Below are 23,628 nucleotides of genomic sequence, written 5' to 3'. Positions count from 1 at the left end.
ACTAGCCAAGCCTTATCCCACCAATGTTAGGCAGCAAAACTATTTCTGAAGGTAATGGCTGCTTCTGATGTGAATGGAACCTCTCTCCTGCTGATTGCAAGAGGAGCTTTTTTCTCTTATTTAAAAACAAACAATCCATTATTTAAAATATTTTTGCAGCTAGGCAGATCAGGTGTTAAAAGATTACAAATTTCCAAAAGACCTTTTTCTACTTTGTTGACTAAATTGCCTACATAACAAACCATTCAGGCAGAAAAAAGCAGCTAGGATGCTAGTAAATCCAGTCCCTGAAGATGCCTCATGCACAGGGAAGTCTATGGGTGTATAGCATTGTCTCCACAGTTCCTATAGAATCCCCCTTCACTGTAGTGGAAATGTCTAAGGGTACATTTACACTGCAGGGCTTAACTTGAAATAAGCTATGCAAATTGAGCTACATCAATTGCATAGTTTTATTTCAAAATAAATAGGGAGTGTCCAAACAACAGCACTTATTTTGAAATAGAGCACTCTTCCTCCGACTTCTCTTATTCCTCATGCAATGAGGTTACAGGAGTTAGAGTAAGAAGTCCTCCAGCTTGACAGTATTTTGACACTATTTTTAAATAACTGCCTGCTGTGTAGACACAGACTAAGTTATTTCGGAATAACGCGAGTTATTTCAAAAAAATGTTGCAGTGTATACATACCCTAAGAGACAGGGATGTGGCCAAGTGCACCTGACTGGTCCCAGGTTCCAAGAATTGCCCTGTGTTGTCACAGACAGCTGGATGTAAGGCCAAGTCTACATTAGAAGCTTTTGTAGTTATAGTAATGTTGGCTAAATGTGTGATTGATTCTTATTTTTTGGGGGGGAGGGAAGGGTGACATTTCTGTGCTGGCAAAAGCCCTAGTGAAGATGCAGTTAGATTGGCACAATAGTGTTTTTCCCAGTATAGGCTATGTCTAAATTAGGAGGCTATAGCTATATCAGGAAAACTGTTCAGTGTAGGCTAAGTCAAAGTGAAAGTATCCCTAAGTCTATGCTAACACTATCGACCTGCAGGTTGGTCGTTGGACCTGTGCCGGATGGCTAGATTAGAGGTACAGATATTTCCAAAATGTCCTTGCCCTTCTCCTGGGAGTGAGCATGGTTTTGTGGTCAATGGGACTTCACTTATGAGTAAGAGTTTGTAGGATGGAACCCCTACTATCTATGTTTCTGTGGAGAGAAAGCAAAGATAACTTGCTTTGTACAGACAGTAACTCCTCACTTAACGTTGTCCCAGTTAATGTTGTTTCATTTGGCTGCCTGCATTGTCCACTACTTGCAGGATTTTCTGGAAGAGAAGCCTGCCCTCATGAGGGTTTGGAACCAGGATGGGCCGGTAGCCCCTAAGTTTGCTAGCTGTAAGGTATCCCCCCACTGCTATGTTCTTCCCACCATCTTCCTTGAGCCGCTCCCAGGAGTCTCCTGACTGCTGTTCAGTAGGGAGGAGAGAGGGGTGTTGGTGTCAGGATGTCCCCTGTTTATTACAATCGAGCCCCTCACTCTATAGCCCATCTCCAAAAACAGGATATCACAGCTACAGAGACCTGTGTCTGGACTTCCTGGTCTACTTACAAGGACAGTGTACTTGAAGTGGGTCAGCATACTTAAAGGGGCAATAGACAACTTTGTCTGCCTCTTTCTTTTTCAAACATATATATATAGTGTGTGTTTCTTTGTCTGTCTCACACCTACTGTGCGTTTCTCTCGCTCTCACTCTCTCTCTGTCACACACACACACACACACACACACACACACACACACACACACACACACACACACACACACACACACATACAAAAACACCCCTTGGCACTGTGCAGCTGTGTCTGCACTGTTCAGAGGAGAAAGTGGTGCACTCCAGTGGGATATTATGGGTTAATCATGTTCAGTTTCTGCAGGGAAGTATTTGCAACTACTGCTATGCATCTGTTGTGTTTCCTCACTCCTGCCTCAGTCCATGCTGCTCTAGGGTGTGCGGCTACATTAACAACATGTTAACCCTTGAGGGCTCAGCTGAATACTAGTTCATCATTTAGTAGCAAGACATTCTCTGGGAAATATTCCACCCTCTGACTCTACCACATCAACTAGCTTCACAACCATCATTGATGGGTACAGTGTTAAATTGTTTAAAACGTATACTGTATATGCATATACTGCCTTTTGTCTGCTAAAATACATTTTCCTGGAACCTAACTCCCTTCCCCATTGATATTAATTCTTATGGGGAAATTATATTCACTGAACATCGTTTTGCTTAAATTGCATTTTTCAGGAACATAACAACAATGTTAAGTGAGGGATTACTGTACAGTATTAGAAAAGATGAATATGCTGTAATGGTGGGCTCAAGATACACAGTTTAGAGCCAAACTTTTAAAGTTTGAGTGGTTCCGGCCTATTTTTGATAAACTGGGCATTCTAACTCTACTATCTACAAAAATCATGAGAGGGGAAACAGTACAAGATAAGGGATGCAACCGAGTATGGTTAAGGATGATGCTACAAGAAACAATGGCTTGAAGCTAAGAGTATCAGTTCCAAGAATCAGAGCATGTTAACAAATACTGACATGCTGGTGAATCCCTCGGGAAATGTTACTGTAGGCTGAAAAGCACCGGGCTAGAGAAGCACAGAAGGTACTTTCTAATATTATCAACTAATTGTGTATGAGAAGCATGTAGTTCTGTACGTGGAAAAATGAACTTAACACATTTAAACTGTCCTAAAATGAACTTCCCTCCCAAACCAAACATGCCTGCCTGAATTTCCTCCAATCTGGTAAGCATAAGTGTCTTACTTTTTCAAATCACTGAGACATTAAGCTCTTATAAATAGAGTTGCTTATAATAGGCCACCACCACAAATTATCTTTAAATATACAATGATGCTATTAAATTGGCATAAAGATTGTGGGCCCAGCTTTTAAATGTGAGCTCCTTAATAGGACACACACATTTTGGGCCTCAATTTGCCACTTGAATATTTTCCTCCCCTCTAAATTCTGAGCTGAGAATCCACATACACATTTAGATGTCCTATTGTCCTATTACATAGACCATCCTTGAAAATTGGGCTGTCCATGTTAAAGTGTATTTGTATTTATTGTATAAAGGCTGAAATTTGTAACCACTTGATTCACTGCAATAAAAGTTTTAAAAATACATTTCTTAAGGAAAAACTTGTTTAATACTAAATACATGAAAGAACATGAAGGGTGTGTCTACATTTGGAGCTGGGGGCATGACTCCCAACCTGCGTAGATATACTTGCACTAGCTTGATAACAGTAATCATTAGCACGCTAATCATGGTAGCACAGGCAATGGCTATAGAAACATGGGCTAACTGTGTTGACTATAAAACTACCCGGATCCCACAGACATATACTCATGGGCTACGTCTAGACTGGCATGATTTTCCGGAAATGCTTTTAACTGAAAAGTTTTCCATTAAAAGCATTTGCAGAAAAGCGCGTCTAGATTGGCAGTATGCTTTTCCACAAAAGCACTTTTTGCGGAACAGCGTCCTTGGCCAATCTAGACGTGCTTTTCTGCAAAAAAGTCCCGATCGCCATTTTCATGATTGGGGCTTTTTTGTGGAAAAGAAATCTCAGCTGTCTACACTGGCCCTTTTGCGCAAAAGTCTGTCGGAAAAAGACTTTTGCCCGAACGGGAGCAGCATAGTATTTCCGCAAAAAGCACTGATTTCTTACAGTAGGAAGTCAGTGCTTTTGCGGAAATTCAAGCAGCCAGTGTAGACAGCTGGCAAGTTTTTCCAGAAAAGTGGCTGATTTTCTGGAAAAACTGGCCAGTCTAGACACAGCCATGGTGGCTACCCTATGTCACCACTTGGTACGGCCCATACTACTGTGCCTACATTGCTAATTTTCATTGGCTATCTCAATGACAGCTAGTGCAAGTGTAACTACTCCTGGGGATGATTCTCAGTTCACGTGTAAATGTAGTCTCAAAAACAATACTTAATAGCCAGCTGTTATACAAGAGATTTGATTGTTTTTGTCCGTTGTCATAATATGTGTAGATTTAGGGTACATCTATATTGCAGCGCTATTTTGGGATACTTCCGGTATCCTGAAATAGTTATTCTGCATCTTGACAGTGAACCCATTATTTTGAAATGTCTTTCAAAATAATGGGCACGCTATTCCGATGTTCCTATAAACCTCGTTCCACAAAGATTAAGGGACATTTTGGAAGAGCGGTTTATTTTGAAATTTGGTGCTTTGTAGACAGTGCCAAATTCCAAAATAAGCTATTTTGAAATACACTCCAAATAAGCTACACAATTTGCATAGCTCAAATTGCGTAGCTTATTTTTAGCTAAGGGTGCAATGTAGATGCATCCTTAGGGAACAAAAAAATATTTTCTATTTATCAAGGAACTTCAAGTTAATTATCATTTGACTCTTTCCAGGTAACCAGTCACTAAACTTGAAAAGTGCATTCAGTGCAAAAAGATGGGATTCAGCATTAAGACTGAAAAGATTTGAGACAGAAAACAGTTCATGCACGAAAAAGCTAAACTTCCTGCTTTTCTCAGTCTTATTTGTTGTCCTCTTTAATTAATTTCAGCCAGAAAATGCAGTCCTCTAATTTTTTTCTCAGAAATTTGTAAAAGCCAAGTCCATCATATGCATCTTGACAGATAGATACGAAGAAGGCAAAGATGGGCTTACAGTGACAACTAGTGTTCGTCTATAGCCAAGTCCTTCAGTACAACCGCATCTGCTCTAATCCCACTGACAGAGACCAGAAACTTCAGGATCTCTACCAAGCATTTATAAACCTCAATTACCCACCTGGAGAAATAAAAAAACAAATTGAAAGAGCCAGACGAATACCCAGAAACCATCTACTTCAAGACAGACCCAAGAAAACCAACAATAGAACACCACTTGTCATCACCTATATCCCCCAACTTAAGCCCGTCCAACACATTATCAATAAACTACAGCCCATACTAGAACAGGATACTACACTCCAAGAGGCTCTGGGAGACAGACCCATAGTCTCCTACAGACAACCACCTAACCTCAGGATGATTCTTACCAACAACCACAGGACATACCACACTAATACCAACCCTGGAACTTTTCCTTGCAACAAACCCCGTTGCCAGCTTTGTCCACGTATTTACTCTACTGACACCATTATTGGAACTAATCAATTCAGTTATAAGATCAAGAACACATATTCCTGCTCATCCAGAAATATAATTTATGTCATCATGTGCCAACAGTGTCCATCTGCTATGTACATTGGACAAATGTCTCAGACGCTTCGCCAAAGAATCAATGCACACAAAATGGATATCAGACAGTATCACAAAGAAAAAACAGTTTCTTGCTATTTCAACCAGAAAGGGCATTGTCTCAACGACTTGATTACCTGCATCCTGCTTCAAAGACCTTTTAACACCAGACTTGAAAGAGAAACCTCTGAACTGTCATTCATGCTTAAATTTGACACTTTACGCCGGGGTCTTAACAAAGACGCTAATTACCTTACCCATTACAAAGATAGCTTCCCCAATTATCACCTCTAATATTATTAGCTCATAGACATTTACCTCTCCTCTCCATCCCCCCTCTGTTCTGAAATTTGATTTGTCCTTTTTATATGTGTTCACTTTTTTTTATTGTATCCCTTTGGTATATAAGGTTATGCCTATTTTCTTCCACAATTTGATCTGAGGAAGTGGGTCTGGCCCACGAAAGCTCATCACCTAATAAACCATCTTGTTAGTCTTTAAAGTGCTACATAGTCCTGTTTTTTGTTTCAGCTAGACTAAACTAACACGGCTACATCTCTATTACTATTCAACTAGTGTTCAGTTTTGATCCTTTCTTTGCTGCTTAAGGGGAAAAATAAAAGAAAGCGAGATAGGGTGGATGAGGTAGTATCTTTTATTGGACCATCTTTTCTTGATGTGAGAGAAAAAATTTCAAGCCTACACAGAGATCTTCTTCAGGTCTGAGAAACTCACTTAGGGTAAGTCTACACTACAAAATTATGTCAACCTATGAGTTATATGACATACAGCCACCTCTGGTTAAATAACTTTGCCTATATATGCAATGAACCCTGTGTTGGCACTGTGCAGTCTCACTTGGAAGGCTTGCACTGATTGAATTATCAGTATAAAGCTTTGTGGCGTGGCATCAGATATCTAGTGACAGTTGATGCAAGCAATGAAGTGTGTACAAATGGGGTAGGCAATAATTTTTTGCCAGGGGCCACTTCAGAAAATTTTTAAGTGGCCCTGAGCTGCACAGGAAGGGGTGGGACATCAAGTGGAAGGGGCAGGACCATGATACTTCTGCATTCCTCATCCCCAGACAATGATTGGTCTGTGGGTGAGGGAGTGCCTTTGCCCCTCCTTCAGGTTCCCCCTAAGTTCCCATGCCCCTGGCATGGGATGAGACTTCCTGCACTCCCCTGCCCCTAGGTCAATTAGGACCTGGGGGCGGGGGAGTGCATGAAGCCTCCTCCACTCTGTCCCTGCACTTAAAAGTGCCATGTGCTCCTGGCAGGGCGGGAGGAGGCTTTGCGTGCTCCTGTGCCCCCAGGCCAATTAGGGCCTGGGGGCGGAAGATCTGCAGGGCCTCTGCTGGCCGGATCCACCCGCTTGCAGGGCCGAATCTGGCCCCTGGAGGCCCTTTTGCCCACCCCTGGTCTACACTCAGGAAACATCTTCACTTATTGTGCTGAAGATCAACATTCTGGCATTCGACCTAGCAGGTCTAGTATAGACCCCTAAAATGAACACTGAGAGCAGCTCTGGCCGGCTTCTGTACTCTTCACAATTGAGAGGAGTAAAGGAAGCTGACAGGAACATTTGCTCCCATTGGTCTCTCACCGTGGGGATGGTGCCAAACTTGGCTTAAGGTAAGACGACTCCAGCTACATATTCTAGCTGGCTGGAGTTGTGTACCTTAAGCTGACCTCCCAGGTCTAGTATAGACCTGGCTTGACACTGCATTAAACAACCTACATTGACCTAAGTGCTTCACCTCTCTCGGTGGTGGATTTATTAAGTTGGTGTAGTAAGCAAGTTATATCAGCAGCAAGGGCATTTTAATATAGATGCTTCAAGAGTGAGGTTGACATAAGTTGCCTTGCATTGACCTAATGTTGTAGAGTAGATCAGGGCTCAGAGTGTCAGAGTGAAATATAAAGTGGAACAAAATATTTAAAGTAGTTAACTTATATTTCAAGGGGCTATTCAAGATAAAGTGGTACCTTAATACTCCTCCAATTAGAGGGGAAAATGCAAGCGGACAACAGAGGACAAAGAGCTGTTAGTGGGTCAGATTTCTGTAATAAACCACAAATCTAGTGCTTCTGTTCTATTCATGATTTTTTAGTGTCTAGCAAAGTTATGGATTTAATCTCCCAGGGTTGTCTTTTGAAAGTGTTGGGCTGGTTTCTTTGAGAATGAGAATTGATGGGGAGGTCAGTCATAGAGGGATCACTTTGAAAAAAAGTGTTCACAGAAAGGTAATAGAGTGTTTTTGTCTTTTATCATTTTCCTATGTGTGAGTTCAATCACAAGCATAGTGATTGTCTGATTTTAGCCATTTAACTGTGATTGGGGCATTTAGTGCACCAGAAAAAGTACACCACATGTTGTGATACGCAATATAGGACCCGTGGATCTTGAAATGTGTGCTGAGTGTGGTGCTAATCACTGTAGCAGTGCAAATATGTCTGCAGATTTTGCATCTGTTGTTCTGGCTGGGTCTGGAGTTGCTTTGAGTTGGTCTGTAGTGGTAATGGCAAACAGCAGACAACAGGAGCTGCAAGCAAGGGTACATGTTGACGCTCAGATAAACAAAGCTTCTGAACGCTTGCCAGAGGCTAACTCTGGCAAACTGCATCCAGCCTGTGAGCTGCGTATTGCTCACCCCTGTTATAATCTATAATGCACAATAAATATTCAAAACAAAAGATCATTTAAATATGAAATAACAAAAAGCTTCATTCTGAAAATATTGCAAGGGCACATTTTGACGTCGTTGGAACTGTTTTATGTTCTTATATCCTAAACAAAATGGTAGTGAAATTAACCCAATTTTAGGAAGTGTTGCAGAATATGATTTTGTCAATTTTCTCTGCCCACCTCTAATCAATTTAATAGAATTAAGTAGGATTTTATTAATTTGCAAATGTCACATATACCATAGTTACATGTGTTAACCCTGGAGATCAATAAATCGTAAAACAGAAATATCCTTTGCGTTACCTCTTCTCCTTCTTCAATATGATAATCCTTTCTTTGGTTTGGTCCTCCAACAAACATGACATTCAACTGCTGGCGGTGCCTGGAAAAAATATTTTAAAGAGATTAGTAGGAATATTTTGCATTTCAATATTTCCTCTGAGGATTTAAAAGTATTTTACAGACACTAATTTATTAAGAGTTCAAGCAGTATAGTCCAGTAAATAGGGTCTGGACTGGGTTTCAAGAGATGTGTTTTTTTAATACTTGTTGAGCTCTAAAGATGAAAAATCCTCTATGAAGAGGTAGGTATTATAATCTTTGCAATATCCACTCTTACATTTGTTTAAATAAAAGCTAAATTAAATGAGAAAATTAAAATACCCAACTAAACTATTTCCATTATTTCCAGGAGGTAATACACAGTGTAATACTTGTAAAACTAGCAATCCCAAATAAGGATCTGGAATCACAATAATGTGATTACAGATCAAATTTCCAAGGGCAAGCCAAAATATTTATTTTTTGTACTGATGAACCTATAAAAACATTCTGCTTGTTGGGGGAACAAAGGACTGCAATGCTTAGAGAGCTGTAAGTAGCATAGAAGACAACTCATGAAATATTAAAATTCAAAGCATCGTCTGAGCTTTAAAAGAAAGGAAGAATATTATTAGAGAGTGTGTGTGTCATGACTGAATTCTGAAGACCATTAATTTTTATAGAAATGCACGAATTTCATTTCCATGCACAGCACCAGTGATTTAAGGAGAACTGAGGAGCCTGTATTTTCCTTAAACTCTACCTTAGTTTCTGCTTAGCCACTCAAGTCCAGATGCCATTGAACTGCTTAAGCCCTAGTGGCATTTAGCTTACTTCAGCGGCAGAGCCTGATTTGCTAGAGATATTTGCATTCCTAACTCCAGAAAAGGGTTAGCTGGACCAACCTTTCTATTTAAATTGTTAGAGGACCCACACAGGATATATATAAGATCCAGGTTCAAATCCCTTCTCTGTGTGATATAGAGAAGGGACTTGAACCCAGGGCTCCTGCTTTCTCCTTCATTGAAAAGGGGGGCAAACTTTATGAGCTTTCTCTATGTAAAACTTTTATACAGAGGAAGACAGATTTAGCTGGGGTTTTTGATCCCTTTGGGGCTGTGCACCTGAGTGCTATGTCAAGTTCCTGTGCTTGAGCCTTCCCAGAACTTAGCTGTTTTCAGTATCTGTGTTGCTCTGCTGTAGGTCAGTGTTTCCCAATTTTTTTTGACCACGGAACCCTTTCAAACTCAGAAAAATTTCAAGGAATCCCCTAGCCAGGGATTAAGTTTGTCGAGCAAAAAAACAAAACACACCCAAACACACACAGACTGCCAGTACACCACAATTCGTAGTAATAAGCTAAATACGGTCATGAGATCACCATTCATTTAAATTCAACATATTGAATATAACACCATTCATTTATATTCAACAAAAATCATATTAAATATGTACAAAAAATAAAACTATCAAATAATATTAATTATATTCATAGTTTTCAATGCGAAGAGTGGTTTTTCTTCTTTTCTTAGCAAATTCTTTTTATATTTGGTTTAATACTAGAAAGTTGGATTCGCATATCTGGCGCAGCATTCAGTCGATTTCTGTATTTCGTTTTCATTAATGCATAGTTCAAGAACCCAGTTTCGCACAAGTATGTACTGGCAAAGGGTAACAGCTGACGAATTGCACGTCTTGATAAAGATGAATATTCTTGACTTCACTCCAAAATGTAATCAGAGAAACTTCTTTAAATTTTTGTATTAATTGGCCATCTGAAGCGATTTCAATTAGGTTTTCATAATCTTGTGTAGAAAAACTGACTGGCTTTTCTGTTAAACTTAATGGATTTCGAATCCAGTTATTGTTGTCATTGATGTTTGGAAAATACTTAATGATGTTCATGTATAAATCGCGGAGATGATCTGCAATGTCGCTGCGAATATCTTCATCAAGTTTGTATCCATTTTCTTCAAGGAAATCATTCAGAGTTGGTAAACAATCCAAATCATTTCGTCCTACAGATGAGATCCAAAACTGTAGCTTCCGTGACAATGACAAAATTTTGTCTTTCGCATTAAAAATATTTACATTCTTTCCTTGCAACGACAGATTTACTTCATTTAGTTTTGTAAAGATGTCTGCAAGATACACAACTCTAGATAACCACAAAAAGTCTGTTAAACAATCAGACAGTTGGAATTTGTGATCCATCAGATTTATGGAGAGCTCATGACGCAATTCAAATAATCTAACCAGCACTTTTCCTCGTAATAGCCACCTGACTTCTGTATGTAGAAGCAGGGCTGTGTGCTGACTACCCATATCTTCACACATAATTTTGAACAGTCTTGATTGTAATGGTCGAGTTTTTATATAATTAATAATCTGTACTGCTTCGTCCAACACCCCAGCTGTTCTGTCCCAGGCTCCAGATTCAGCCGCTGTTGAAACTGATCAGTGGCTGATTCCAGGAAGCTGGGGGCAGAGCAACTCTGCCTCGGGCTTCCTGTAGTCAGCCCCTGGTCAGTTTCCGCAGCAGTGGCTGAATCTGGAGCCAGTTCCAACTTATGTACAAATTCAACTTAAGAACAAACCTATAGTCCCTATCTTGTACGTAACCCGGGGACTGCCCCCTGGCTAATACCACTCCATGGACCCAACCTCCATCACTTTATCTCACTTCTCTTTAAACTCTGTTCTAGTTCTAGCCTTCACAGCCTCCTGCAGCAAGACGTTCCACAGGTTGACTCTTTGCTTTGTGAAGAACAACTTTCTGTTACTAGTTTGAAGCCTGCTACCCATTCCTTTCCTTTGGTGTCCTCTAGTCCTTTTATTATGGGAACTAATGAAGAACTTTTCTTGATGCACCCTCTCCACCCCACTCATGCTTTTATAGACCTCTATTCTATCCCCCCTCAGTCTTCTCTTTTCTAAACTGAAAAGTCCCAGTCTCTTTAGCCTCTCTTCATATGGGACCTGTTCCAAACCTCTGATCATTTTAGTTGCCCTTCCCCCTCCCACCCTCTCTCTTCCCCTCTCCCACCTCCTTTTCCCAGTCTCCCTGAGTTTTGTTCAATAAAGAGAGATTCTATTTTTGACCACACGTTTTCTTCATTTTGTACATCAGGAAGGGGGGCTAGGGAAGGGTAAGTGGAAGGAGGTGAGGGAGGAATGGGGTACGAGCCCCCGATGGGGAGGACTGGGCTGGCTCTGCTGGCTTCTGGGGGTGGAAGCTCTCCTGCAGCCCCCCAATTGCCCCCTCTCCCCAGATGGCAGCCTGCAGCAAGTGCAGCCGGGCTGATGGCCGAGTGGTGTGATGTGCCCAGTGTGGGCACTCAGGGCACTCCAAGCCAGGACTCCTTTGCAAGCGGGGCACCCCTGAGAACTGTCTGTCCGGAGTGGGGGTCGGGTCCCTTTAAGCACAGCCCTCGGCTAGCCTGAGAAAGCAGCTCCACGCTCTAACTCCTCATCTGATGCCCTGCCGGCACTGCTTCCGGCCATCCTTAACCCCGGTTCAGGGTCCACTCTGTGTGGACATGCTAGTTCGAATTAGCAAAACGCTAATTCGAACTAGTTTTTTAGTCTGGATGCGTTAGTTCGAATTAGCTTAGTTCGAATTAACTAATTCGAACTAAGTTAGTTCGAATTAGCGCTGTAGTGTAGACATACCCCCAGAGAGCAGTGAGCAGGTGGATGAAGGTGACCAGCAGAGTGAGTGTGATGCGCCCCCTTCCCTCCCCCTCCCACTCTGGATGGGAGGTAAACTCTGCAGATCACCTCTGAACTCTGGTCTTCCCTGACCAAGGGCAGTGACTGTGAGTGGGGTGCAGAGAAAGGGACATTTACGTTATTGGACTTAAAAACCTGAGAGGAAAAGGACATTGCCCAACCTGCTTGGTTATGAACTCTGTGGTATTTTCCCAAATTAATGCCATGTTACTTCCCTCCCCTTTTATTAAAGGTTTCTTTTCCACTCAGACTCTGTTTGCGAGTGGGGAGCATTGCCTCCCAGAGGCACCCAGGGGTGTTGTGTGACTTTCCCAGGTTACTAGGTGGGGACTTGAGCCAGTTTTGTGTTGGATGGATGGAGAGGAACCCTAGATATTGAACCTGGCCTTGGATGCCGCTGGTGCTACCTGGAAGAAGGATCCCACCTTCAGTACACAGGGGAATGTGCACATCCTCAGTGAAATCTGTGTCTTAGAATAGTTACTCAGAAAAGCAAAGATTCACATGCAGTCATGAAAAGCATTTACATTCCTGAACTAGCAGAACTGGTTATTTAACTTTCATTTACAGGGAAGCTTTAGGATAATTAAAAAGAAGTGATTCCTGGAAGTTTTGTTCTTTTGTAATTTCTTTTTGAATGAACTGGATTAAAACCAATATCACAGTAAATAAACATTCAAATTAATGTGAAAATTGTGTTATAATATAAAGATATCATGAAGAGGAATAGGAAATCCTTTGTATTCATGTACGGTAGGGTTTCAACATTATGCCTTATTCCACTGACAAAAGAAATATTTTTTATTACCATGCACAGTGGGTAAAGCTGCTGCTTGGGGAGGCAAGCTCCAGAGCCTGTGGATCTGCCCATACTCCACCCCTGCTGTTCCTCAACTCTGCCTCTGCTCTGCCCCTCCCCCTCCATCTCCATCTTCTCTTCACTCCCCCCTCTGCTCACTCCTTTCAACCAAATCCTTGAACCCAAATGTAGCAAATAACATTTGAAAAAAAAACCCGCTCTTCTAAAATTTCTTTCTAAAGAAAATGGAGCATGTTTTCCCCTGCATGCCAGATTGTGAAGTCTGGACATGCCGAAGGTACCTAATTAAAAGCACTAAATTTGGGAATAAAAAATGTAACTCACAGGTTTTCGATATATCCTGAAGTTTGTTAGAGATTTATTCGTAAAAACTTTGTAGGAAGGGCAAGTCAGCTGTCTCGCTGAATACATGTAATACTATGGAATACATGATGTAGCTCTTCTCTGTTTTACATTTTCTTAATCAGTATTTCTAAAATGCTTTTGTATTTTAAATGTATTCTCTTAAACCTTTATTAAGTAATCATTCCAGATTACTGCATATTTAATGCACTGAAACAAAGACATTATTTTAAATTAGTAAGTGCAGCTTAATGTGTTTATAACAAAGTTCATTGCTTCTAGAAAAAGGGAACACTAATTTAGTCTGTGTGATCTCCATAACAATAGACCTGTTTATGAAATTTCACCATATGTTTATGTTAAAAATGTTTCCAAAGATTTTGGTCATAACAAAGGATTTTATACAGGTTGTACACCTCCCTTAACTGCTGCTCTCTGGTCTAGCAACATCCCTGGTCTAGCAGGACCAGGGATGTTCCTAGATCACAGAGCCCAAGGGGGAGTGAAGAGATGAGGGGGATGGAGAGGAGGCCCAGAGTGGGGCAGAGTTTAGGAGGAGCAGGGTGGAGTATGGGCAGATCCACAGGCTCTGGAGGGAGGCCGGGCTGTGGGGCAGGAGTGCGGTGGGGGAAAAGCACCTGGTGACTCAGCTGGGAGCCCTATGTGGGGGGTGGGGAGCAACATGGAGAGGGAGGTGGTGCAGCGGACAGTTCTTCCCCCTGCAGTGGGGAGGTAGCAGGAGTCAGCAGCAGTGAGGGTTGCCAGACGGTTTCAACAAAAATGCTGAACACACTTGACATTACATCACAATCTACATTACATCTTATTTAGAAAATACTGGACATTTATATTTTCTCAATTTGTTTTCCGAACAAAAAGCTCAAATACTTGACTGCCTGGTTCAAAACTGGACACCTGGCAACCCTAGCAGTGGCTGCGGAGCTCGGGTTCCGACAGCAGCCGTGGAACTCCAGCCCTGGCCACAGACAGGACGCTCTGGCCCCAGCTGCAGACCTTGGGGTTTGACACTGGCCATGGAGCTCTGGCCCCAGTCATGGAGCTCAGGGTCCTACAATGGCTATGAAGCTCCAGCTCTGGTCACAGCTGCAGAGCTCTGGCCCCCATAGCAGCTAGGAGCTCCCGCCTGGGGAGCCAGGGCTGGAGAAGGCAGCTGCAGTGGAAGGGGAAGCAATTCAGCAGGGGAAGGGGAAGCGGTTAAGCAGGGGACATGTTGGGAGGGACCTCCCAAGGTCTGGCAAATCCCCTCATTCAAGACCAGTTAGGTCCTGAGGTGCTAGACAAGGGATGTCCAACCTGTATCTTACTAAGGAACTAAATTAGGTGGAAGATTCTCTTAAAACTAGTTCATCAAATAGTCAGAAGTAAAGAAAGGGAAACTCATTTATCCAGCGTTCTGGAATAAAAGAGATGTTGTTCCCTTAACAGTGCTCTTCAATAGATGGGTGAAGGAAAACAGGGATGGACAGAAAGAAAGGAAGGCTGTGAATGTGAATTTTTGTACTTATGACTGGGTGGATCAGTCCCTGATGCCCCTTGCTGAAGGCTTGTGACCTGTTGCACCCTATCCTAGACAAAAAGGACAATAGAGAAGTCCTCCAAGGAGGCTAGAGTAGCCGTAGAGAAAGTGGCCAATCAAGGACAAGACTGGCATACAAAAGGGAACCAAAGCACAGGTTTGAAATCACTGTCACTAGAGCCTTCAAGGTTTGTAGACTGTGAGGCTGGCTGGCTGAGGAAGCCGTCTCCAGAAGGGGAAGCCCTGGAGATATCATTTTCAGTGAGTGGAAAAACAGACTCAGGGTATGTCTACACTAAAAAGTTAATTCGAACTAACAGACGTTAGTTCGAATTAACTTTGATAGGCGCTACACTAGCGCTCCGCTAGTTCAAACTAAGCGGAGTGCTTAGTTCGAACTAGGTAAACCTCATTCCACGAGGACTAAGCCTAGTTCGAACTTACTAGTTCGAATTAAGGGGTGTGTAGCCCCTTAATTCGAACTAGTGGGAGGCTAGCCCTCCCCAGCTTTCCCTGGTGGCCACTCTGGCCAACACCAGAAAAACTCTACTGTCCCCCTCCCGGCCACAGACTCCTTAAAGGGGCATGGGCTGGCTACGGTGCCCATGCCAGGTGCAAGCCTGCCAGCACCGAGCCAGCAGACTCTCCACCTGGCACGGCTCGAGCCAGCCACCCGATGCCCCCCAGCCCTCCCCCTCTTCCCGGGACCAGGCTGGCGGCTCCAGGGAGCCTGCCCTGCTCCACAAGAGGCGGGCACCCGCCTGGTCCAGTGCAGACATCGTGGACCTCGTCCACGACCTCTGCACTAGGCACAGGAAAGTGGCCGTCTAGGGCAAGAGAGCTGCCAGCCTGGCCACCCAGGAGCAGGTTTGCATGAAAGTCAAGGTGGTCCAGTGAGACCCCTGACCCTGAACCCTGAGCTTACAATAACCGTACTGGGTCAGACCAAAGGTCAAGCTAGCCCAGTAGCCTGTCTGCTGACAGCGGCCAACACTAGGGACCCTGGAGGGGATGGACCAAAGACAGTGACCAAGCCATTTGTCTCGTGCCATCCCTCTCCAGCCTTCCACAAACTTTGGCCAGGGACACCATTCCTACCCCCTGGCTAATAGCACTCCATGGACCCAACCTCCACGACTTTCTCTAAGTTCCCTTTAAACTCTGTTCTAGTTCTAGCCTTCACAGCCTCCTGCAGCAAGGAGTTCCACAGGTTGACTCTTTGCTTTGTGAAGAACAACTTTCTGTCATTAGTTTGAAGCCTGCTACCCATTCCTTTCCTTTGGTGTCCTCTAGTCCTTTTATTATGGGAACTAATGAAGAACTTGTCTGTATGCACCCTCTCCACACCACTCATGCTTTTATAGACCTCTATCATATCCCCCCTCAGTCTCCTCTTTTCTAAGCTGAAAAGTCCCAGTCTCTTTAGCCTCTCTTCATATGGGACCTGTTCCAAACCCCTGATCATTGTAGTTGCCCTCCCCTCTCCTACCTTCTCTCTTCCCCTCTCCCACCTCTTTTTCCCAGTCTCCCCCAGTTTTGTTCCATAAAGAGAGATTCTATTTTTGACCACACGTTTTCTTTATTTTGTACATCAGGAAGGGGGGCTATGGAAGGGTAAGTGGAAGGAGGTGAAGGAGGAATGGGGTACGAGTCCCCGATGGGGAGGACTGGGCTGGCTCTGCGGGCTTCTGGGGGTGGAAGCTCTCCTGCAGCCCCCCAATTACCGCCTCTCCCCAGATGGCAGCCTGTGGCAAGTGCAGCCGGGCTGATGGCCGAGTGCTGTGGTGTGCCAAGTGTGGGTATTCCGGGCACTCCAAGCCAGGACTGCTTTGCAAGCGGGGCACCCCTGAGAACTGTCTGTCCGGGGTGGGGGTCGGGACCCTTTAAGCACAGCCCTCGGCTAGCCTGAGACAGCAGCTCCACGCTCTAACTCCTCATCTGATGCCCTGCCGGCACTGCTTCCGGCCATCCTTAACCTCTGTTCAGGGTCCACTCTGTTTTTAAGTCTAGCTGTGCTAATTCGAATTAGCTTAGTTCGAATTAATTAATTCGAACTAAGTTAGTTCGAATTAGCGCTGTAGTGTAGACATACCCTCAGAGACAGACTAAGGGTTCAAACTAGGGTGGCTAATGTAGGCATTCGAACTTGCAAATGAAGCCTGGGATTTAAATATTCCGGGCTTTATTTGCATGTTCCCGGGCGCCGCCATTTTTAAATGCCCTGTAGTTTGAACACCTGCCCGCGGCTACACGTGGCATGGACTAGGTAGTTCGAATTAAAGCTCCTAATTCGAACTACCGTTACTCCTCATTGAGTGACATAACCTGTTGGCAAATCTCTAAGAACATTCCAGAATTCAGAAACTGAAGTCAATTTTTTGGCAATGTGCTTCTTGCCAGCTTTGACTTCTGCATCCAGACTATTATTTTCAATTTCTCATAATCAAGAAAATTTTCACTTTTTGGGTCACAAGCAGTTAATGCAGAAAGCAAATTGGAGTTGGAGGTGAATCATCTATCAAGCGCTACAAGAATTCTGTCCAGAATAGGAGAGTAGAAATCAGATTTTATAGGTTCTTGAGTGTTCTTGGGAACATAATGTGTAGATGGCTGACCTAATGTATTTAAAACAAAATGTAAGGCCATCCTGGGAGTTATTTTTTGCAATTGTTATAGTGGACATTGGCACAGTCACCCTGTAAGATATACATGACCACCGTGGCCAATCTGTGGAACAAAATATCATTGAATCTTGAGAACATTCCTGAGAGAAAGCTATGCAATGCCTTGTAAAATTGCCAAACGTGACACGTCTCATTCAGGGCACAGATCACATCTCTACTCTCTGGTTGCCAACCAACCTTATAGGAAAGCATTGCCAGATTGGGACGTCACTTTCTCCCTACTTGAGGCCTTGTCTACACAAGAGACTACCGTGGTAAAAACCCTGTGCTGCTGTAAAATTGCTTGTGTAGCCACTTTAGGCTGACAGGAGAGACCTCTTCAATGGACATAACTTAAACCATCCCCAAAGCATCAACATATCGTTGTCCACATTGGTGCTTTTGTCAATGTAAACTTAGGCCACTCAGAGGAGTGTTTTTCACGCCCCTGAGTGACATAAATTATAATGAGAAAAGAGCTAATATACACAGCCTGATTTACAAACAGGAAACTGGGTAGGCTAGATCAGGCCACGGAGCTGACAGCTGTGGTAGAAATTAACTTAGCTTGCTTTTAAAAAAAAAGAGGTGTCCTGTGGCACCTTGAAGACTAACAAATTTATCTGGGCATAAGCTTTCATGGGCTATGGCCCATTTTGTCAGATTCATCACGCGAAATGGGTTCCAACCCACAAAAGCTTATGACTAAATACATTTGTTAGTCTTCAAGGTGCCACAGGACCCCTTGTTGTTTTCACTAAAACAAACTAACATAGCTACCCCTCTGAAACTTAGCTCTCTAAGCATCCTTCTCTCTTCCTTGTTCCATTGTCTCATGTATTACTCATTCTGCTACTCTTTGATTGTAACAATGGGGCCATCCTTCACTTAGGGAGCTGGAGTGGCTGCTCACTGACTGCTGGAATGACTTTGACCTCCAAGTATGGAAACTCAAAGTGAGAAGGAAGTAGTGGAAATGTATAAGCTGAATCTCATAATTCATGAGATAGTTCTATGTGATTTTTCTCCCAATGAGGCAGATCCAAAGCACACTGAAATTAGCAGAAAAGGCAGTGTAGACATCAGTGAACTTTGGACGAGGGCCGTAGATTGCAGTGTGCTCAACATACACAGTCCATTTATTTAAATTATTAAACAATTTTCAAGCATGTTCTGTCTTTTAAAAGAAGTCTGTGGCCAGACTTCTGGTAGGAAGAACAATTTTATCCACAAGTATTAATCTTTGCCAATTGTATGAATTTTACAGAAGTTTCCTTTTATCCTGAGACTATGCAAGGCAAAACAATATCTTTATTTACTTACATGAGCTTATTGCACACTGGGGGTAAAAAAGCAGTTTTGTTTTCTTCAATCCATTTTCTTACATTTACAAGCAGCTCCATGGCACACCAGCAATGCGATTTTTAGAGGAAGTTAACGAATTTGCACAGAAGAATGCAGAACGCACTCTTGTTGAGTGGTTAGGTTACTCCCACCACAAAGCTCATGTGATTGGTTGATAAGATAGAATTGTTCTTCATGCTACGGTGAAAAGGGGAACTACTTTGATCAGCCAAAGGTTATTTTGTAGAGCAAACTATTTTCTAATAGCTTAGTTAATGATCAACTGATGCAGTTTAAAAAAAATCTAGATCTTTGCTTAGGTTTGTTTAAATATACAACCTTTGCTTTAGCAGGGCTAGAAGGAAGAAAATCATTCTGTTTGTATTCATTATCTTGTTGAAGGTACAGGTTAAATGTCAGTAAATCGCATTATCATGAAAATAATATACTAACTAGACAGTTGTTTAGAATACAGTCTAACGGAAGAAAGGCAGAATTGTGGCTGCATAATGATATATATTTATATATAAATGGATATTTTAAATTTTTTAATAAATAGCTATTCCTGAAGTATTTAAGAATGGAATAATGAGTGACTTTGTTCATGATGTTTAACTTGTTACTACTGCAAGTAGAGAATTTAGGTCAGATGTCAACAGGTTGGTATTGTAAGAAATTCACAGCTCCTGGGAAATAAAATTGTTACTATGTCAACAAAATGGTAGAAACTGCCTGCTGCCAAAGCACAGGCCTATTGAGTTGAGTTGAAGGAGATTCTCTCTCTCTCTCTCATGTTTTAGAGTGTGTCCCTGTCTGTCTATGTGTCTGTTTGTCCATTTGAAGCCCCCAGAGCCTGGCCCTCCCCAGATAAGCTGCAGACTGCAGGGGGGCAGCTGCAGGCAGGAGCAACTCCTGGAATGAGGCCCCTCCCCAGAAAGCCCGCAGGAAATTGGGGGGGGGGGAACCCGGGATCCACCCACCCACCCAAGCCTCTTGCCCTCCCGGCAGGGACCCACCCTCCCCCCCCCCCCGAGCCTCGCTCCTGCCCAGACAGCCTGCAGGCAATGGGGAGGAGGGTGCTGGAGATCACAGACAGCCCCCAGAGCTTCACCCATCTCCCAATATAGACTGCAGGCCACATGAGACATAATTTTTTGAATTTGCATATCCTCTTTCGACCGTTCTGCATAGTCTAGATATGTCCAAAATGTGGTATACATCCCTGAATTATCTAAAGTTGGTAATACAGGTATTTATCTTGGGCACTCTCATTAGCTTGTGTATTTAATATAATTTATTTTGTATGCAATTAGGCTTTTTCTGATTTGGTTATATCAGTGTAAATCTGGAGTAACTGTTGAAGATAATTGCATCTAATCTACAAATTCCATTTGTGCATGTAAACAGAGTTCATGCTAAAATACAAGTGAGTGTTGTTTGTATGAGTACAATCTTGTGCATACATGTGTCAGTGTGATAAACTATTTATGTAGAATTTTGGGAGCAGAAATGGAAGTTGAGTTGAAGCCTTTATAAATGTAACCCTTGAAGGGAAACAGTGACAAGAGGGAGCAGTCATACTTGCAAAACATGCTCTCTGAAGCAGGATGCCCTTCCCTACATGGGCAGATGTGTAGAGACATCACCATGGTATGTCTACAGTAGACTTCTTTCTGCAAAAAATTCCCACGATTGGTAATACTGATGTAAGCTCCATCAGTGTCAGCAATATATGAGTCCTAGTCTTTTTAATTTAGTTGCCTTCTGAGCTAGATTACATAGTGCTAAAAACATCTGAGTCATAGCTACGCTATAATCTCAACCATCGCGACTTGTTGGGCAACTGCAACCATGACAAATTTCCCCATGAATTGGAAATAATTAGCTAAAATTAGAACTGATGGGTCAAATTGTGTTCCGAATCCTGCCTTCTTTTCTGCTGCCTCTTATGTGTCTCAGATTGTGCCACGGGAAGTTGAAAGGACTCTATCCCCCCTTTCCTTCATATGCAGCCAACTGGAAGGAAACTGGACCAAATTTAGCTCCCTCTTTCTTTTAGCCAGTCAGCAGAGCTCTTATCTCAGCTCATCAGGTATCAGACAGCCTCATAAGGAGGTGTGTCTAGGACCACTGTTGCTATGCCAGATGTTCTTTCGGAGCTGAGACAAGCCTCCCTTTCCCTCTTGTACTCTCCCTTTCATACAGCCTGACAGTTGTGAATGATGCTGAAAATACATAACTATGCACGCCTGCCTGAAAGTTATGTGTGTGTGTGTGTATTCCCCCTTCTTTTTTAATTAATTTAGCAGACTGCAGTATTGTAACCCCCAACACTTAAAAATCATGACTCAGCCTCATCCACTATCATGACATTGGTTTTAAAATCGTGTGATTATGGAAAATAATAGATTTGGTGTGTTTTCTGCTTTTTAAGGGTGCACTGGATCTCATTTTGAAGCTGTCTTCAAAGCCATGAAGGCTAAAAATTTACTTTTTTTTTTAAGAATGAAAGCTGAAATAATCACATATCACTTGACTCCAGGAGCTGGGAGTTTAAGTAAAACAATGTATCATGGGACTCGTGACAAAATCATCAGCAACACTGATGTCTGGTGTCATCCCCTTAGAATCACTTCTGAATTTTCTCTCTTGTTTATGATTCTGCATAAGTTTGATGGCATAATGTGAGGTCATGCCTACTGTATTGTAAAATTCTTATGGAAGATCACAGTTTGTGGTTATCACCTCCTGGGCAAATAAGCAGAGAACTGGTTGTGAATTATTAGGCATTACTATGGTCTGATTAGTGAGTCTGTACAGATCTGTTTGCCATTTTCTGAACACCTGGGACAGTTTCTGTTCTATTTCCATTCTCAATTTGTAGGGGATTTTCCACTGTCTTTTATAAAGAAATAAACATATAGACATTTTTACCAATTAATATTTATAAGGATTTGCCCTTTCTTGTCATAGCTTAGTCTTCTTAATATTTTTCTATATGTGTGAACATGAAAGGGTGATAACATGGTTTCTGCTTAACCCTGAATTTAAATTCTCACTGAAATACACATAAGTGGCCAGATTGGCTTCAAAATTGATATGTTGGGGATAAAGTGCACATTTGAGATAATTTGATCGAAGTGTTTCTTAGTGTTACACTGGTATAACCTAAGGGGTGACTTTAAACTAATATAGCTACAACAGAAAATCTCCAGGAGTGGACACTCATATAAGAATGTCTTTTTCCAGTTTATCTTGTCTCTTCAAGTGATTTAGGCTATTCCAAAACAAAAACAAAAAAGTGATTATGCTGGGGATTGACGCTTCAGTGATTGATCCACCAAGCTGTCGATTTATCGCGTCTGCTTAGACTAGGGATGTTCAAAGTCGATAAAAATAGTAAACAGATAACCGCTGAAAATCTCAGTGGTTGAAGTGTCACATGGTATGGGCTCTACAGCTTAAATAAGCTTTATACTGCAGAGTCTGTAGCAAAGCTTAGGTTTCATTGCAGCATTGAAGCCACCTCCCCAGGAGTGGGGAAAAGTTTAACTGATAACATTAACAGATAAGCATCAGCTTATCTAACATTCCTACCTTAGACACAATATATCAATCTCTGAGCGCTCTGCTGTCGATACTGGTACTCCACTAGGATGAGAGGAGTAGCCGGAACCGATGCAAGCGCAGCTCCTGCTGGTTTTACTGCAGACACACTTCAGCTATGATTGACGGTCGGGGTTAGTGTAGCATCCACACATGGAGTTGTACTGGTACCGGTAATTACACCAGTATTACTGGTATATTTTCACATGGTTTTAAAAAAATTGACTAATTTTTCACATGTATTGCTGGAATGCTTTTACATATAGTGCATGGCACCAAAAAAAGTTGAACATTTGAAATAATAAAATGTTTTAGGCTTTGCAGTGCTATGTCCTGCTGCAAACTACTGGCAAGTTGTACGATGAGAGATCTTTCCATTCACACTACATTTTAATTTAGGGGAAGTACACTGTGATGGGAAACTGCACAGAATTTTTACTCTTCTGTGGCAATGTTTTTGGTCACTTTATATCCTTATTATAGATTAATACAGGTTGAACCTCTCTAATCCAGAACTCTTTGGTCCAGCCACATTTGTAGTCCAGCAGGATGTTGCTGGACCAGAGAGCCCCAGTGGCTAGGAATGGGAGCTGACGAAGAGTCTAGAGCAGTGTTTCTTAAACTGTGTTCCGCGGCACACTGGAGAACGGAATTCAAAATGGCTGCCCTTAAAGGGGCAGGCAACCTTTTTTAGCTTTTTTTTTTTTACTCAATAACTTTTCCCAGACCATTTTTTCCTCAATAACTACCTCCTGGCCCTTCCCCCCACCCCTTTTTTTGGTCAATAAAAAATCCTTGGTGTTCCTCATAAAATAATTGTTTGGTGTTCCTCGGTCTTAAAAAGTTTTAAGAAACACTGGTCTAGTGGCAGGAGAGCTGGCAGCTGGAAATGCAGCCAGTCCAGCAGCAGGAGAGTCAGTGGCTGGGAGAACAGCCAGGGCTGGGAGTGTAGCCAGTCCCATCCTTGGGGGTGTAGCAGGGGATCCAGAGACAGGGGCTTCACTGCCATGTGCTAGGCTCCAGACCCCACTGGGAAACCCTGCAGCAGCAGCCTGCTGACCTGCTGGCCTTCAGGGCTCACCACTGCTAGCCCTCCACTGGGACTTTCTGCTCCTGGAACATCTGTGGTCCAGCCAGAGAGTTCTGGTTTAGAGAGGTGCAACATGTACAATTACATTAACTATCTCAGGTTAATTTAGAATCCGTTAACATGGGTTAAAACAGAACCACAAACTCTAATTTAGATAGGCCCACTGTCATCTGATAT

The 23,628-nt window shown here is 42.6% G+C and overlaps 1 protein-coding gene across 1 annotated transcript in view; it reads right to left on the bottom strand.

Moving 5' to 3' along the window:
• The window catches only part of HAAO (3-hydroxyanthranilate 3,4-dioxygenase), a 70,066-nt gene extending 51,154 nt beyond the window's left edge, over positions 1–18,912 (bottom strand). Inside the window, exons 1-2 of the mRNA XM_006133988.5 lie at positions 18,735–18,912; positions 8,300–8,378 (exon numbers count right to left, since the gene is read on the bottom strand). Coding sequence (XP_006134050.4) covers positions 8,300–8,378; positions 18,735–18,814 — 159 coding nt within the window. The 5' untranslated portion in view covers positions 18,815–18,912. The remainder of the gene's footprint in view (positions 1–8,299; positions 8,379–18,734) is intronic.
• Positions 18,913–23,628: the final 4,716 nt, after the last annotated feature.

Source organism: Pelodiscus sinensis, chromosome 3 (genome assembly GCF_052426305.1).
Source record: "Pelodiscus sinensis isolate ZL-2025 chromosome 3, ASM5242630v1, whole genome shotgun sequence".
Classification (NCBI taxonomy): domain Eukaryota; kingdom Metazoa; phylum Chordata; order Testudines; family Trionychidae; genus Pelodiscus; species Pelodiscus sinensis.
Note: the sequence above shows the minus strand (reverse complement) of the source record. Positions and strands in the feature narration are given on the sequence as shown.